The sequence below is a fragment of the Trichechus manatus genome, unplaced genomic scaffold, assembly GCF_000243295.1.
Source record: "Trichechus manatus latirostris isolate Lorelei unplaced genomic scaffold, TriManLat1.0 scaffold00194, whole genome shotgun sequence".
NCBI lineage: Eukaryota > Metazoa > Chordata > Mammalia > Sirenia > Trichechidae > Trichechus > Trichechus manatus.
Window position 1 is genome coordinate 899575 of NW_004444130.1, and position 14974 is coordinate 914548.

The window sequence follows — 14974 nt, forward strand, 5'->3', positions numbered from 1 at the left end:
AAAAAGGTTGAGAATTTAGAGGGTTAATATGTTGTGGGGTTGTTAACCAATGTCATAAAACAACATGTGTACTACTGTTTCATGAGAAACTATTTGTTTTGTAAGCCTTCACCTGAAGTACAATAAAATAAAAAATAAAAAAAACTACATGAGATACCATCTCACCTCAGCAAGACTAGCATTAATCCAAAAAACACAAAATAATAAATGTTAGAGAGGTTGTAGAGAGACTGGAACACTTATACTCTTCTGGTGGAAATGTGAAATGGTACAACCACTTTGGAAATCGATTTGGCGCTTCCTTAAAAAGCTAGAAATAGAAGTACCATATGATCCAGCAATCCCTGTCCTTGGACTATATCGTACAGAAACGAGCCATCACGTGAATAGATACATGCATACCGATGTTCATTGCAGCACTGTTCACGATACCAAAAAGATGGAAACAACCTAGGTGCCCATCTACGGAGAAATGGATAAACAAATTATGGTATATTCACAAAGTGGAATACTACACAACAATAAAGAAGTATGATAAATCCGTGAAACATAACATGGAGGAATCTGGAATGTATTATGCTGAGTGAATTTAGTCGCAGAAGGACAAATATAAGACCAGTATTAGAAGAACCCAAGAAGAGGTTTAAACACAGAAGAAACATTCTTTGATGGTTGCAAGGGTGGGAAGGGAGGGAGAGGGGTATTCACTAACTAGAAAGTAGATAAGAATTATCTTAGGTGAAGGGAATTATACAGCCCACACTACAGGGGAAGTCAGCCCAGCTGGGCTAAACCAAAGCTGAGTTTCCTGTATATAACCAAACATGTCAAGGGAAAGAACTAGTAGGGGCGAGGGTCTGGGGACCGTGCTTTCAGGGGACATCTAGGTTAATTGGCATAACAAAGTTTTTTAAGAAAATGTTTTGCATGCCACTTTGGTGATTAGAGTCTGGGGTCTTGAAAGCTAGTGAGCGGCCATCTAAGATGCATCAGTTGGTCCCAACCCACCTAGAGTAAATGATATTGAAGAACACCCTGGACACACGGAAAGTGTTAGCTGAAGAGACAGAAAGGGCCGCATAAACCAGAGACTTCATCAGCCTGAGAGCAGAAGAACTAGATGGTGCCTGGCTACCACAATGACGCCCTGACTGGGAACACAACGGAGAGTCCCTGTCGGAGCAGGAGAAAGTTGGGGTGCAGAACTCAAATTCTAGTAAAAAGACCAGACTTAATGGTTTGATTGAGAGTTGACGGACCCCGGAACATCTGGCCTCCGGCTCTCTGTTAGCCCCAAACTAAAAGCATTCCGGAGGCCAAATCTAAAAGCATTCATGAGGCCAACTCTTCAGACAAAGATTAAACTGGAGTAGGGGACATAAAATGATACTCGTGAAGATTGTGCTTCTTAGTTAAAGTAGATACATGAGACTAAATGGGCAACTCCTGTCCAGAGGCGAGATGAGAAGGTAGAGGGGGTCAGGAGTTGGTTGAATGGACATGGGAAATCCAGGGTGGAAAGGAAGAGTGTGCTGTCACAGTATAGGGAGAGCAACTAGGGTCACAAAACAATGTATGTATAAATCTTTGTATGAGAGACTAAAGGAGTTGCTTTTTTAAATCAAAGTAATTGTTTACATCATAAAGCTCCAGTGTTAAATTTTAAAACAAATGTATATGTACATTTGACGTTGTAGGAAACTGTTCTAAAAGCTAAAAAAATGAATGCAGTTTTTTTCTAAAGGGCAACCAGATTAAACGTAGATAAAAGGCAACATTTATGTATTACTGTGTATTTGCTTCAGGAAAGTGTAACAAGGACAGGAGCCTGGTAAGGTTCTTTTTGGAAAAATTGCTTTGAAATTTAGAGTAAATTGGTACTTTAAGAATTATCTAGAAGAACTTTGTAGAAATTGTCAGGCTGTACATACTCAAATCTACTCTATCAGAGTGTCCTGGGGGTGGATTGTAGGTTTAAAAACTTTCCCAGGTGATTTTGATTAGTCAAATTTTGGAAGCGCTTATATAAAGCCACATAGAGGTCGTTTGTTCAGAGGAAGGCTGATAACTTCAGTCTCTTATGCTTGTTGCTAGTGGCTGCCTGGAATGTTTCTGCTGAGAAGGTTTCTGAGGCCCTTTCAAGGCTCAGCTGGAAAGAATGACTGTGTGCCTTAATGGCAGGGAGTTGGGGTATAACTATCAAGGATTGTTTTCCATGAAGTGGCTCAGTTGCCTTAATGATGAGGAAACTGAGGCCCAGGTTGTTAAAATTCCTTGCTTAAGGACTCTGAAAGGTTTCTAGGTGGCACAATAGGTTTGCACTCAGCTCCTAAAGTTTGACGGTTTGAACCCACCGAGCGGCATCATGGAAGAAAAGGCCTAGCAATCTGCTTCCGATAAGATTACAGCCAAGAAAACCCTATGGAGCAGTTCTGCTCTGTACCACATGGGGTTGCATGAGTCAGAGTCAATTCAATAACAAGCAACAAGGCCTCTGAGCTAAAATGAGGATTGGGAGTCTCGACTTCAACTCTGATTGGTTTCTTTCTATTCTACCATGTGCTATTTAAAGAGAAAGGAATTGGGTACCCTTCCCAATTTTTCTCCATAGTAATTTGTACATAACTGTGTCATATATGTCATACTTTATAATTAGTGTTGGTTTTCTTACATGTGTCCTAAGCCTCATATCATTGAGGAGGGCGTCTTGTTTATTGTTATCTAGCATAGTGGTTGGTACACAGCAGGAATTTACTAAATAAACCAGAATATCTAATTATTTAAAGGTCAAGCTGATGGCAGAACAGCATCGCAAGACAGAGCCTCACAATTGGGAAGTGAATATTATAAAAAAGAAAAAAATTACTGAGTAGGAAAGAGTTATTACAGTCTTTTGGGATGGAAAGTGGGCCAGCAGGGTGTGGGGAAAGAAGGTTGCTGTGGAGAAGCAAGTACACTAGGCAGAGGTTGAGTGGTGTTGACAAAAGAGAAATCGATAGTAGGTGAAGAGCACAAAAGAACTACTAGCATAAAAAAGCAATTGGGAATTAGAGGCAAGTAACGCATCTTAACTCCTACAGTATTACAGGTGTTATAGAATAGCACAGATATTGTTCATTATGAATTTTAAGACATCTAGAAAACACTTTTCATTTACTGAGTTGTATTTTTATAAGATTCTAGTGTAAATTTTTCAAACTTTTTTAGTGTTTTTCCTAAAACTATTCTAAGACTCCTTTCAAATGCCTTTTTGTTATGTTTTGAAATATATGATGTTCAGTTTTGGAGGAGGAACAAATGATTTCCCTGATTTCTTTTTTTTTCTTTTAATTCTAATATTAGCTTTTCTAACCACAAGTCAGATATAAGTTTCTTATATCCTGCAATTTTAATTTAATTTTCCCCCTAGTCCAATATTATTTATCTTTGGAGTAGATAACGACAGTTAATTGATTCAAAATTTAAAAGATACAAAAGAATATATGATGAAAATTCTTTTTTTTTCCTATTCTTGCCTTCCAGCTACTTAGTGGAAGGGTGGAATCCCTGGGTGGTGCCAATGGTTAATGTGCTCAGCTGCTAACTGAAATACTGGAAGTTCAAGTCTATCTGGAGGCACCTCGGAAGAAAGGCCTGGCAGTCTACTTCCAAAAAATCAGCCATTGAAAACCCTATGGAGCACAGTTCTGCTATGATACATGGATGGGGTCTCTATGAGTTGACTCAACAGTTTATGTATCCCTATACAGTGTATATTCTCCTCCTCTCCCCTTTAAAATTGATATTGGAACATGCTGTTTACAGTGCCCACTTAATCTGTTTTGCAGATTAGTCTATCAATATATAAAAGCTTACTTGGTCTTTTTTTTTTTTTTTAACAGCTTCTTTAACATGCTCATAGTATATTCAGTATTCCATTGTATGTGTACATAATTAATAAACTGTTTTTAATGGACGTTTATTTCCAATATTTTGCTTTTTAAATTAATCCCACAATTGAATGATATCCATTATTTTGCACATGTGAGTGTAAATGTAGTGTAAATTCACAGACGTGGAAGTGTTTAGTCAAAGGTTGTGTGTATTTGTAATTTAAATAGGTAGGCCAGCTCTTTCTAGAATTTGTGCCAGTTTATATTCCCACGAATAATGTCCTCACACAGTTAGGAGAATATTTTATCTTTGCTAATCTAATAAGTTAAAAAGTAGCATTTCAATATGGTTTTAATTTGCATTTCTTTTTCTTAACTTTATTGAGGCATATTTTGCATATCATAATTTACCCTTTTCAAGTGTACGATTCAATGATTTTTAGTAAATTTACCAAGATGGATTTGTGTTTTTTTTAATGAGGAGGTTAAACAACTTATGTTTGAGCTATTTTTGTTTTCTCTAAGCTTTTCATATTGTTTGTCAGTTTTTATATTAGGTGATTAGTCTTTTCTAAATCAGTGGCATTTTTTCCCTCAGGTTGTCATTTGTCTTTTGACTTTGCTCACAGAGTTTGGAGTAAAGATAAAAGTTTTCCATTAAGTCTTTGGTGATGTGAATATAAAAGCTGGAGTGTTTACCATGGTCTTAAAGCATATGCTAGATTTGTGGGTTAGAAATGTCTGAGGTGGATTTTTCAAGTAGTTTTAACAAGGAGTAGCAAATACGGGGTGAATTTGAGGTTGTTAGCCAAGGAACAATCACAGTTAATTGCTTACTATTTTTCCTCTCTCCTTTAACTCATGGAAGAGTGTATAGTTTTGTTTTTAATGATTGCTGCCAAAACATGGATGCCCATCCATCTCACACATTCCTTCATTGTAGTTTGTTTCTCCTTTTATCTTTTTTTCAGCTTTTGAAAACTTTGATAACATTTTTAAAGATAAAACATGGTACATTCTCAACAGGTTGCAGCCCACCTACGTGTAAAGTGTAATCAGAGTTAATCCTTCACTGGAGAATATTTATCAGATGCCATTTCTACTTGTGTTATCTTAAATTTTCCCTCAAATTTGCAACCCTCTAGAAACAAATACTTTTTCTTGAAGCAGAGTCACAGTACACATGGGGAGTATTATAAGGAATTAATTTAGTGTTTGTTCCTTTACATTTTAGCTTTTCTTTTTGCTGTTTAATTTTTAGTGAAGTTTTAAACAAGTGTCACAAAAAGCAAAAAGCAACAAATTGTATTCACCAGTCACTGATGACTTTTAGTGTGATTGTCTTAAAACTTGACCCTAAAATTACAAAATAATACTAATGCCTAAGAGTAGGTTGTATTCATTGGGTCATCTTAATAAAACATTTTTGTAAAATTTATTTTTATAATGTGTGGTTTTTGTCAGGAGCAGGATTCCATAAGGATGATGAAAACTTCATTGATTTCTGATTCTTGGAATATTTTCTTTCAGTACTAAAATACTTATTTATTGAATTGTTAAATGGGAAGATTTTAAAATCTTCAGTTTGAAAACGTAAGATTTTTCTAATATTTTAGCTCCTGATTTTTTACTCACCTGGTTCAGCAGTAATTTTTCTGCTTGACATTATAAGAATAATGTTTATCAACTTCTATTTTAAAAAATTTTTAAAATTTAAATTGAATATACAAGGAAGGCAATGGTTGTTTCATAATCTTTTTCAATCAAGGCATTTGAGTTTTCCTTTTTGATCCTGGTTATCATTCTGCCTTAGAGGCTTCTTTGACGTGTTCACAGTAGTACAGTCATGTAGATACCTTTCAGTTTTTTTATGCAGGTAAGTTGGGAGAGCAAATTTTAAATAGCTTGAAACAGTTTTATTTTGGAACTGTTTTACTTTCCACAACTTCACTTTCTAACTTCTTAGGCAAATTCATATGAAAAGTAGTCTCACATTCCTTTGCTCCCTCTGTACACAGATCCTATTCCATTTGAATCCCTTTCCTTGGAATCTAGTGATTCCAAAGAGTTTGAAAAACTCTTCCTGGAGGGTCTGACTTGTGTACAACCCTTTGAAAACTGCTCTAGAGGGAATGCTTGTCCTTTTCTATGTTTGTCAAGTTGGAGTGATTAAGTAGTATATCAAAGTGATTGTTGATTTCAAGAAAGGCTAAGTAGAGAGACGAGCAAACTATTTAATATTTAACTACAAGGACTCTTAAGCCCTGAGGAGTTACTTCTAACAATTATGTAAAGAAGAAATCATATAACACATTTTAGATTAATTCCACTACCAAGTTTTCCTCTGGATATATAATTTTTCCCCCTATATTTGATTCCTAAATCCTTATCTCTTCCGTAGTATGTGGTTCAATCCCTAAATGTAGCACTTTCCACATTATATTAAAATTAGTTATTGTCTTTTCTTCAACTCTGCATTCCCAGTGTTTAGGACAGTATTTGCACTTTGATTATTTCTGGTTAGTTGTTATTTGAGTTTTTTGATATTTGACATAGGAACCAGACTTTAATATGTGGGTTAGGTGCTCATTTAATGTAACCTGGGGATGAAATTAGGAATTTGATTTATTAGTGGCTTATTATAGTACTTATCGGTTTGTGTTGTATGAGTCTGTAGAACTTAAGTAAAATTCACAGATTATTTGGATAGCAAATATCATAGGACTTTGACTAGAAGGTCTACTCTAAAATTTGATTACTGTTATCAAGATATCCAAAGGACTTAAATTTTTGCCTTTTTATTAGGTAGTTCAGTAATACAGATTTATGTGTATTTACTTCAATCATCTATGGATTCTGGGTTTAAAATACTGCTTTTCTAGATTGTGTTAGCAATTTTTTGATTTCTTTCTTTTTCGCAGTTGGAGTGCCTCAAGCTTATTGCGTCTCAAAAATTCACAGACAAACGTATTGGCTATTTAGGGGCAATGCTGCTGTTAGATGAAAGACAAGATGTCCATCTTCTCATGACCAACTGTATCAAGAAGTAAGTGTTACCTTTCCTTCTTCTAATAGCTACTTTGCTCTTTTAGCTCCTTTTTATAATGTGACATCAAGAGCATTTAATTACTGATTTTATATTTATTGTCCAGAATGTATTTGAATTGCTCTTAGCTCAGTAGCTCATGTGTAAAGAGGCTAAGCAAAGGACTAAAACTTCTGTAGGGTATAATCTTACTAAATAAAGATACTGGTGTGTGTCTTCAGGCAGAGGAACACAATTTTGCAATGAAATATACATTTGGACCTTTGTAGTAAAGAAATGGCTTTGTAGTAACTCTGGGCTTTCTTATGTTTTCTCTAGGACTCTGAATACTGTGAATAATGAAACTATACATTTATTAAAGAATTACCAGTTTATGAGTAAATACCATGTAAAGTAAAATGAGAGAAGTCTTGCTTGCCTGAAGTCTAATCCATCTGAGATTTCAGTTACATGCAGTTTTACTTAGTCCTGTAAAGTTTGTGTGTAGTCTTTTTTTCTCTTATTGACTGCCTTACTGATATTCTAGTCTACTCATGTTAGTTTAACTTGCTTATAAACTGAGGAATGCTTACCATTTGGAGAATTTAGAGGACCCAAGCAGGGAAATTAGTTCTTCCCTGCATCCCTCACATGGGAATTTTCTGTGAGAAAGCTGTGGAAGTTCTGATTGCCATAAGGGTTAAAGGTATCATTTGGATTGTTTGTTTGTCAGCTTAATCTCGTTTTTAGATTTCGTTTTTATATTTCTATATTTGACAGAAAGTATAAGCAGGGAGATATAGTTGATCAAATTTGCCGATTTTGAAAATTTATACTTTCTTGTGGTAAATAAATTTTTCTGATGGGTAATGAAAAATTCCAAAATGACAAATATGATTTGGTTGTAATTGTAAGTGTATCATTTACATACATTGAATCTGTGAACTTAATTTTGGGAGAATTCTTGCTTTTTGACCTTGAAGTAAGTATTATTAATGAAAGTACTAAGTTGATTTATTAATTCATCAGATACTTAATTGCACGCTTGTTATGTGCTAGGAGTTGTTCTAGGCACTGGAGATGGAGAGTGAACAAAATGTGTAGAAATTTTTGCTGTCATGGAGTTTGCATTCTAGGTATTCAGAGATTCATTTCTTCATTTATTCTCAGACATGCCTCTAAGAGAGTTTCCTTAATTCTTGTTCTTGCATGCTCTGTTGCTCTTACTACTCACACTTTCAATCACGAGTTGATAATTTGGCAATTCTCCCTAGCAGCAAATTCATATTAGAGAGTGAATACCAAAGTTAAGCATAGATTTGGAGCTTGATAAAAATTGAAGAGTGAGGCACAAGGGCAAAAAAGAAACCTTTGCATTTGATTTTAATGAGGCCCAGTTAAGCCCCCAGTGAGTTCAGGAGAGAGCTGTTTTCAATTCACATAGTTGGGAATTGATCTGACACTTCATTCCAAACATAGTTAAAGGACTTTGGATCATTCAGATATTTTTTTGTTATTATTTTGGTATTACAGAGCATCCTTGTCCAGCAGTTTTTATGCTTAACAATGAATGTTTGCCTCATTGTTCATTGGCCTAGAAAAACTCTAAGACATTAAAGGTCATGGACTTAAATCTTTAAAAATTGAGTCTAATAATTTTAAGAGCTTTTGTTGTGTAAATATCTTTAATCATTGAAAAGTGAATGAAAAAGCAACTAAATATTCTTGGGAACGAGGAGCGTAAATGGTAAAGTCATAGTTAATACTTGAGCTTCATTTTTTAGAAAATACAATTTTATTGTAGTAAAATATACATAACAAAAAATTGCCATTTTATTCATAACAAGTGTACAATTCAGTGACATTAATTACACTCACCATGTTATACCACCATTATCACTATCTATTTCCAAAAGTTTTTCAGTACCTCAAACAGAAACTCAGTACCCCCTAAAAAGTAACTCCCCATCGTCCTCTTCCACCAGCCCCTGGTAGCACTAATTAACTTTTGTCTCTTATGCATTTGTCTATTCTAGATCTTTCATATGAGTGGAATCATACAATATTTGTTCTTTTATATCCAACATACTTCACTCAACATAATCTTTTCATGGTTCATCCATGTTGTAATATGTATCAGAACTTCATTTCTCTTTATGACCAAATAATATTCTGTTGTATGGATATACCACATTTTATTTATCCATTCATCTGTTGATGGACACTTGGTTGTTTCTACCTTTTGGCTGTTATGAATACTGCTGCAGTGGTTTCATCCCTGCCTTCAGTTCTTTTGGGTATACACCTAGGAGTGGAATTGCTGGGTCATGTGGTAATTCTGTGGTTAGCTTTTTGAGGAACTGCCAAACTGTTTTCCTCAAGCCTCATTTTAACAGTAATTTTTATCTTAAAATTTTCAAATTGGTAAAAAGTAGCAAACCTGGCTAATTTACACCTTAACTTCCTTTCCTCTCTTCATTCTGCAGGACTAAATAATTTATTAATTCATTAAAAAAACTACTAATGAACCTGTTACATGCTACCATAAATGACTTTTTTTATGAAAAAATAAACTATTTTCCAAAACAAAAGAAATTCAGTGAGAAGAGCAGCGTTATTTTACATTTTTGTAAATCTCTTTAATGTCTAGTCTAATGGAAGACACATGCCTGCTTGTGCATTCAGTTTCTTGTGTAATGTTATTTTGATTGAAGTATATGGAGAAAATCCAGCCCCACACAGATAACGTAGTTGGAAAAGGGAAGAGTATTTTAATAAGCTTTTTTTCAATAATAGTGGCTATTCTTTGATACTATACCAAAACTAAATAAATGGTTGTTTAGTTACAATGTGGAACCTGAAACCATATCAGTGAGCTTTTGGTACTTTGTTACGTTAAAACCCATGACTCTGTCTTGTACTTTTAGTGAATCTCATGCATGATTTTGTAATATGCTTAGGTCATTTGGAAACTATTGGTTCACTGAGTTCAATGCAGATTTTCCAAAGATAAATATGTTTCATCATACAAAAACCAAAAAAAACCAAACCTGTTATCGTCCAGTCAATTCCGACTCATAGTGACCCTGTAGGACAGAGTAGAACTGCCCCAGTAGAGTTTCCAAGGAGCGATTGGTGGATTCGAACTGCCGACCTTTTTGGTTAGCAGCTGAGCTCTTAACCACTGCGCCACCAGGGCTCTCATTTCATTATAGAATATAAAAAAATCACGTCGGTTAATATCGCTGTGATCTCATCAGAATAGTCTTTAAGTATTGCTAAACTGTCAAGCTTATTGCAATGCCAGTTTTCCAAAATTCTGATTATCACTTGAAAGCTTAGATTTTATCATTGGTAAGAAATATTGTCAAACAAATATTGTTGTTTTTGAAGTGGCAGGCTCACTTGGCTCATTTTCCTGAAAATGTCTACAGATACCCAAATCTTAACCACTGTTCTCTGTCAGTTATTTTTTCAAATAGAAATAATATTCCAGGATAACAACAGCTTGTTTATAGTTCAGCTTGCAAATAAAACAATTGCACAAGTGCTTTTTCCTGAGACAGCAGTATGCAGCAGCAGTATGTTAGTGTACTTCCCATTTAGAAAGATGGAGTCAAGAGTTGAGATTTGATAAAACTAATAGTTTTTACTGCTTTGTAAAGGGCACTCTTAAATGAAATTGCCTTTTTTAGTTTTTTTATTCTGACTGGGTGGCAGTGACTACTAGTACAGTTTGGTGCCACTGCCTTGACTCATGCTAATGTGCCAGCATTTTTCCCCATCTTTGCTTTTGCATCATTAATGCAAATGTCAATACAGTTGACAAATGTCTTAGTATTATGAAAATAGTTTGGAACTCATGGACCTTCTGAAACAGTCTTGGGGACTCCCAGAGATCCGTCAACCACACTTTGAGAATCCCTAGACTAAAGGTAATTAAAATGCTCAAAGTTGGTAGAAGTAGCATAATTTATATAATAATTCAGCTTCTGAATAGCAAGAGTTGATTATAATACATAGACGAGTTTTACCAGTTCAAGCTTTTAATATATACTTCAGCTTCTCTGAAAATATACTTCATGGTTGATTTGGAAAGAGGATTATATACAGTAATCAATGCCTGTCAGAAATAGGATTTTGTGTTTGTATACCACCATTTACTGGGATTCACTGTAAATATCTAGCATAGTTTGTTAAAGGTGATTTTATTCATTTTTATAGTGGTAAGGAATAGTTACTAATGTTTTTTCTTTTTTTGAATAAATAAAAGTGTAAAAATTACTTAATGTAACATCAAGGTTAATACTATAGCATAAGACCAAGGTCTCAGAGTGTAACTAAATTTCTGTTGTCATGTCTATGTCATCTGAAGTGCTCTAGCTAGCATTAGATATTATGTTTTCTGATTTTTTTCGGTTAATGTGTATTTTAATTTTTTTGTAGTAAGTAATAAAGCCCATTAAAAATCCTTTAAAGATATAGTTTTGATTCATATTTCTATTATTGCCAGTTTTTACTATCAGTGGTTGGCTGAGTTTTCTAAAGTAGATTGTCTTTAACATCCAACAGATAACATGTTTTCCAGTTTCTGTTGCTTTAGTATTTGGAAACACTGGGTTTTGCGCCTGTAGGAGGGACTGTCAGTTTACTGTATTGGTAATTTGTAATGAAGTTGGAATAAACATTTTCTTCAAGAATAATCCTATTAATTATCTCCATTATTAGAGAAATCTTGAGTTATTCCGAGCTAATTCACTAGATTGTGAAGCTTCTCCATGGGGAGTACCAGGCAGACCATGTTCATTTCTACCTTCCTTTTTTTGCAGTGATCTTAATCATAGCACGCAATTTGTACAGGGGCTAGCACTTTGTACCCTTGGCTGCATGGGCTCCTCAGAGATGTGCAGAGACCTTGCAGGAGAGGTAGAGAAACTCTTGAAAACCTCCAACTCTTACTTAAGAAAAAAGGTAACTTTTAATGAAATCAGATGTCTATGTTTGGATTAGGGAATGTTATGGAGATGAGAAGTTAAATTATTTATATTTGAAAGCTCTGATGAAAATATAAAATATCTTTCTTTGTGCAGTAAATGTATTTTAAATGGTTTTGTAGGAATCAAGGGTTTATAACTCAGAGTCTGTTTTTTTATGGTGACTAATTTTGGAGATGAGTTTTTCTTCATTGCTGATGGGTTTACAAGTGATAGTGAATGTGAATACTTCTCTTAATTTCTTTCAAGGAAATGATTTATAAAAAAACAAATGTTACTTGATATCCTTGATGGCATACCTAATTACTTCTTAAATTATCTGATACTAAACAGTGTTTAGGCAAAGTAATAATAAGATTTTTAAGAATTTACTTTTATCCTGATAATTAGTGCCCTGATCTTCGTATCAGTGCCTTTGTATTTCTGGAAGGGCAGTTCATTTGGGACCTAGATAGTCACTAGGGAATGATATAGAACCTACTTTCTAAAATCGGTATGTCTGAATGGAATAGTAATGGAAAAGGATCAGCTTATTCTCTTATTTGCTTTTATTTGTTGATCTGAACATTTTATTGAATTATTTTATTGTGCTTGAATACTACTTTTGTATAAAATTTAAAGTCCAATAAATGAACACGTTATCGTCTCATTGGCATTTACTATGGCTTTATATATTACTGGTGTGAGATAGAGGCATTAAAAGGGCAAAGCCATTTCCCAGGATCATACGGTGTTAATGATAGCCGCAAACAAAATTAAAGTCTTCCTTTAACTGTTAATCAATTCTTTCTGCTAAAGACGATGTAGGTTGCTCTTGTTCAGAAGCACATGATTCAATTAAATAAAACATTCCTGTAAATTAGAAAAAGAACTTTTTAATCCCCACATACAAGATAGGAGGAATCAGAAATCTTTTCCTGCTGATGTAGCTAAACTTTCATAGTATTTGATGCCAATAAATAGTCATTATGGTTACTTTTGGGGGGTAGAAGGTAACCAAAATCAATCTTTGAATGTACCCCTCTTTCCAGTGAACAAGCTTTAGACCATCTTTTCTTGAGTAGAGACTAGTTAAGTGTCAAGTGATTTTCTTGATGTCAGCAAAGAGTAGTGAATTGGGGGTGGTTTAGGTACTATTAAACGTAACAGCAGATTTGTAGCAACTACAGTACAAATATTTCAATTGCATGATGTTTTATATCTTTTGGTCATCTTACTCAGGGGAATGATTATCACAGACTGATCATCATATCTATTTTTTACTTTTCCAAAACTCCACGTAAGTTATGTTTAACTTGTTTGATAAATTCATATTAACCATGATCTAGTATAGAAGAGTTTTGTTCACTTGTTTAGCAATCTATGAAGAAAGGGACAGGTAAGCTAGATGTTAACATTAATGTGATAGTATAAACTGGAAAGCCCTAAGAAGTTAATAAATAATAAATCTGATAGCTGACTTCTTTCTTTTTAATTTTTCTAGTAGATGAACTAGTTGATGAGCTTTCTTTTTTATAAGAGTCGTTACTCTGGCTTAATTAAAATAAATCTTTTTTTTTTTTTTTAAGGCAGCACTGTGTGCTGTTCACGTCATCAGGAAGGTTCCTGAACTTATGGAGATGTTTTTACCAGCAACAAAAAATTTATTGAATGAGAAGAACCATGGTAATGTGATTTGGAGGCACTCATGAAGTACTGAGGGAGAAAGGGGGTAAAGAGAAGAGGCTTCAGGCACTGTTGGCCTTTTGTCTTCACACAGTAGAGTTGCCTTTCTGATGTGCTTAGACTGTTTTCCTTCAGGTCTGGTCACTCAAATTGCTCTTCTCTGATGTCCTAGTTTTATAATTAGAGATTGATTCCTTCATAGTAAACCTTGCCTTTCATCTCTGGTCTTTTACTATATTAAAAGGACTATATTAAGCTACTAATATTCAGTGTTGTAATGTACAGATGATCCTAGCTTTGATTTTCATGTGTGTAGAACCCTTTGATATCCTGACTATTTTACAATAGAAGAAAAAACATATATATTTTTTTCATTGTCTTGTAATAGGAGTGTAAGATTTGTGAAAATTCTTTTAGGCTACTTGTAACAAGAATTTGTAATGAGTGTTCAGATATATTTATATAAAATGTAAGAGAAATTAAATGGAATGTGGCTGTTCACTCCTCAACATTTTATTCTCATTTTGAAGTCATGAAACAAGTTCTGAGTAAAGAAAATTCATGTGTCCTAAATGTTAAGAGAAAAAAATGGTAAGGTATATTTAATTGTGATTAATTCAGTGCTCTGCTTGGAAGGCTCACAGTATACTTGTTGAACAAATGAATTGTTCAGGGCACTTATTTGCTACTTAATGAAAAGTCTTGTGAGGATTTTTCTCACTTACTCTGGAATAAGCAAATTTACTTTGTCATTCACAGTTACTTTGGAGTTTTGGTACTTTTTTTTCCTGGAAATTTAAAAATCTTATTAAGATTTTTGCCTCTTGAATTATCTATCAGAACTCAAGTAATAGCTATTAAATATGGAGCAGATGGTACCTAGCTTGTATTGACCATGAGCGTGTCTTTATGGATATTCTCAGATGGAGAGGCACATGTGTCGGTTGTCACTTTTTAGTAGTTATTTTGGTCACATAATTGTTAAAAATTACCCTGATTTTACTGACTCGACCAATATTAAATCAATAGATGTCTATTTAAAGTACCTCTTTTGTATTCACTTCAATGCTTACATCTTTTGGGGAATTAAAAAGAAAAAGCAACATCCTTTTAGAATTGACCTTCAGGAGCTCAAAATCCTGTTTTATCAGTAGGATAATATAGCCTTGTTTTTAGTTTTCATTTTATCTTTTCTTTAAGGTGTCCTTCACACATCTGTAGTCCTCCTCACAGAAATGTGTGAGCGAAGCCCAGACATGCTTGCACATTTTAGAAAGGTAGGTGTCATTCTGTATGCCTAAACCTTTCTTGATTGAAAAATGATTTTCCTGAAAAAGTACATTTTCTTACTTATGAATTTTCTTTTGAAAGCAAGCTGTGGACCTGAATAGAAGATTTAACTGGCCTTGCTGTGTGGT

The 14974-nt window shown here is 34.3% G+C and overlaps 1 protein-coding gene across 3 annotated transcripts in view; it reads left to right on the plus strand.

Annotated features, from left to right (window-relative positions):
* Nucleotides 1-14974, plus strand: part of AP1G1 (adaptor related protein complex 1 subunit gamma 1) — a 93470-nt gene that overhangs the window by 47172 nt on the left and 31324 nt on the right. For all 3 annotated transcript variants that reach the window (XM_023741884.1, XM_004387781.2, XM_004387783.2), the window contains exons 3-6: nt 6794-6918; nt 11727-11868; nt 13460-13556; nt 14757-14833. In XM_023741884.1, coding sequence (XP_023597652.1) covers nt 6794-6918; nt 11727-11868; nt 13460-13556; nt 14757-14833 — 441 coding nt within the window. The remainder of the gene's footprint in view (nt 1-6793; nt 6919-11726; nt 11869-13459; nt 13557-14756; nt 14834-14974) is intronic.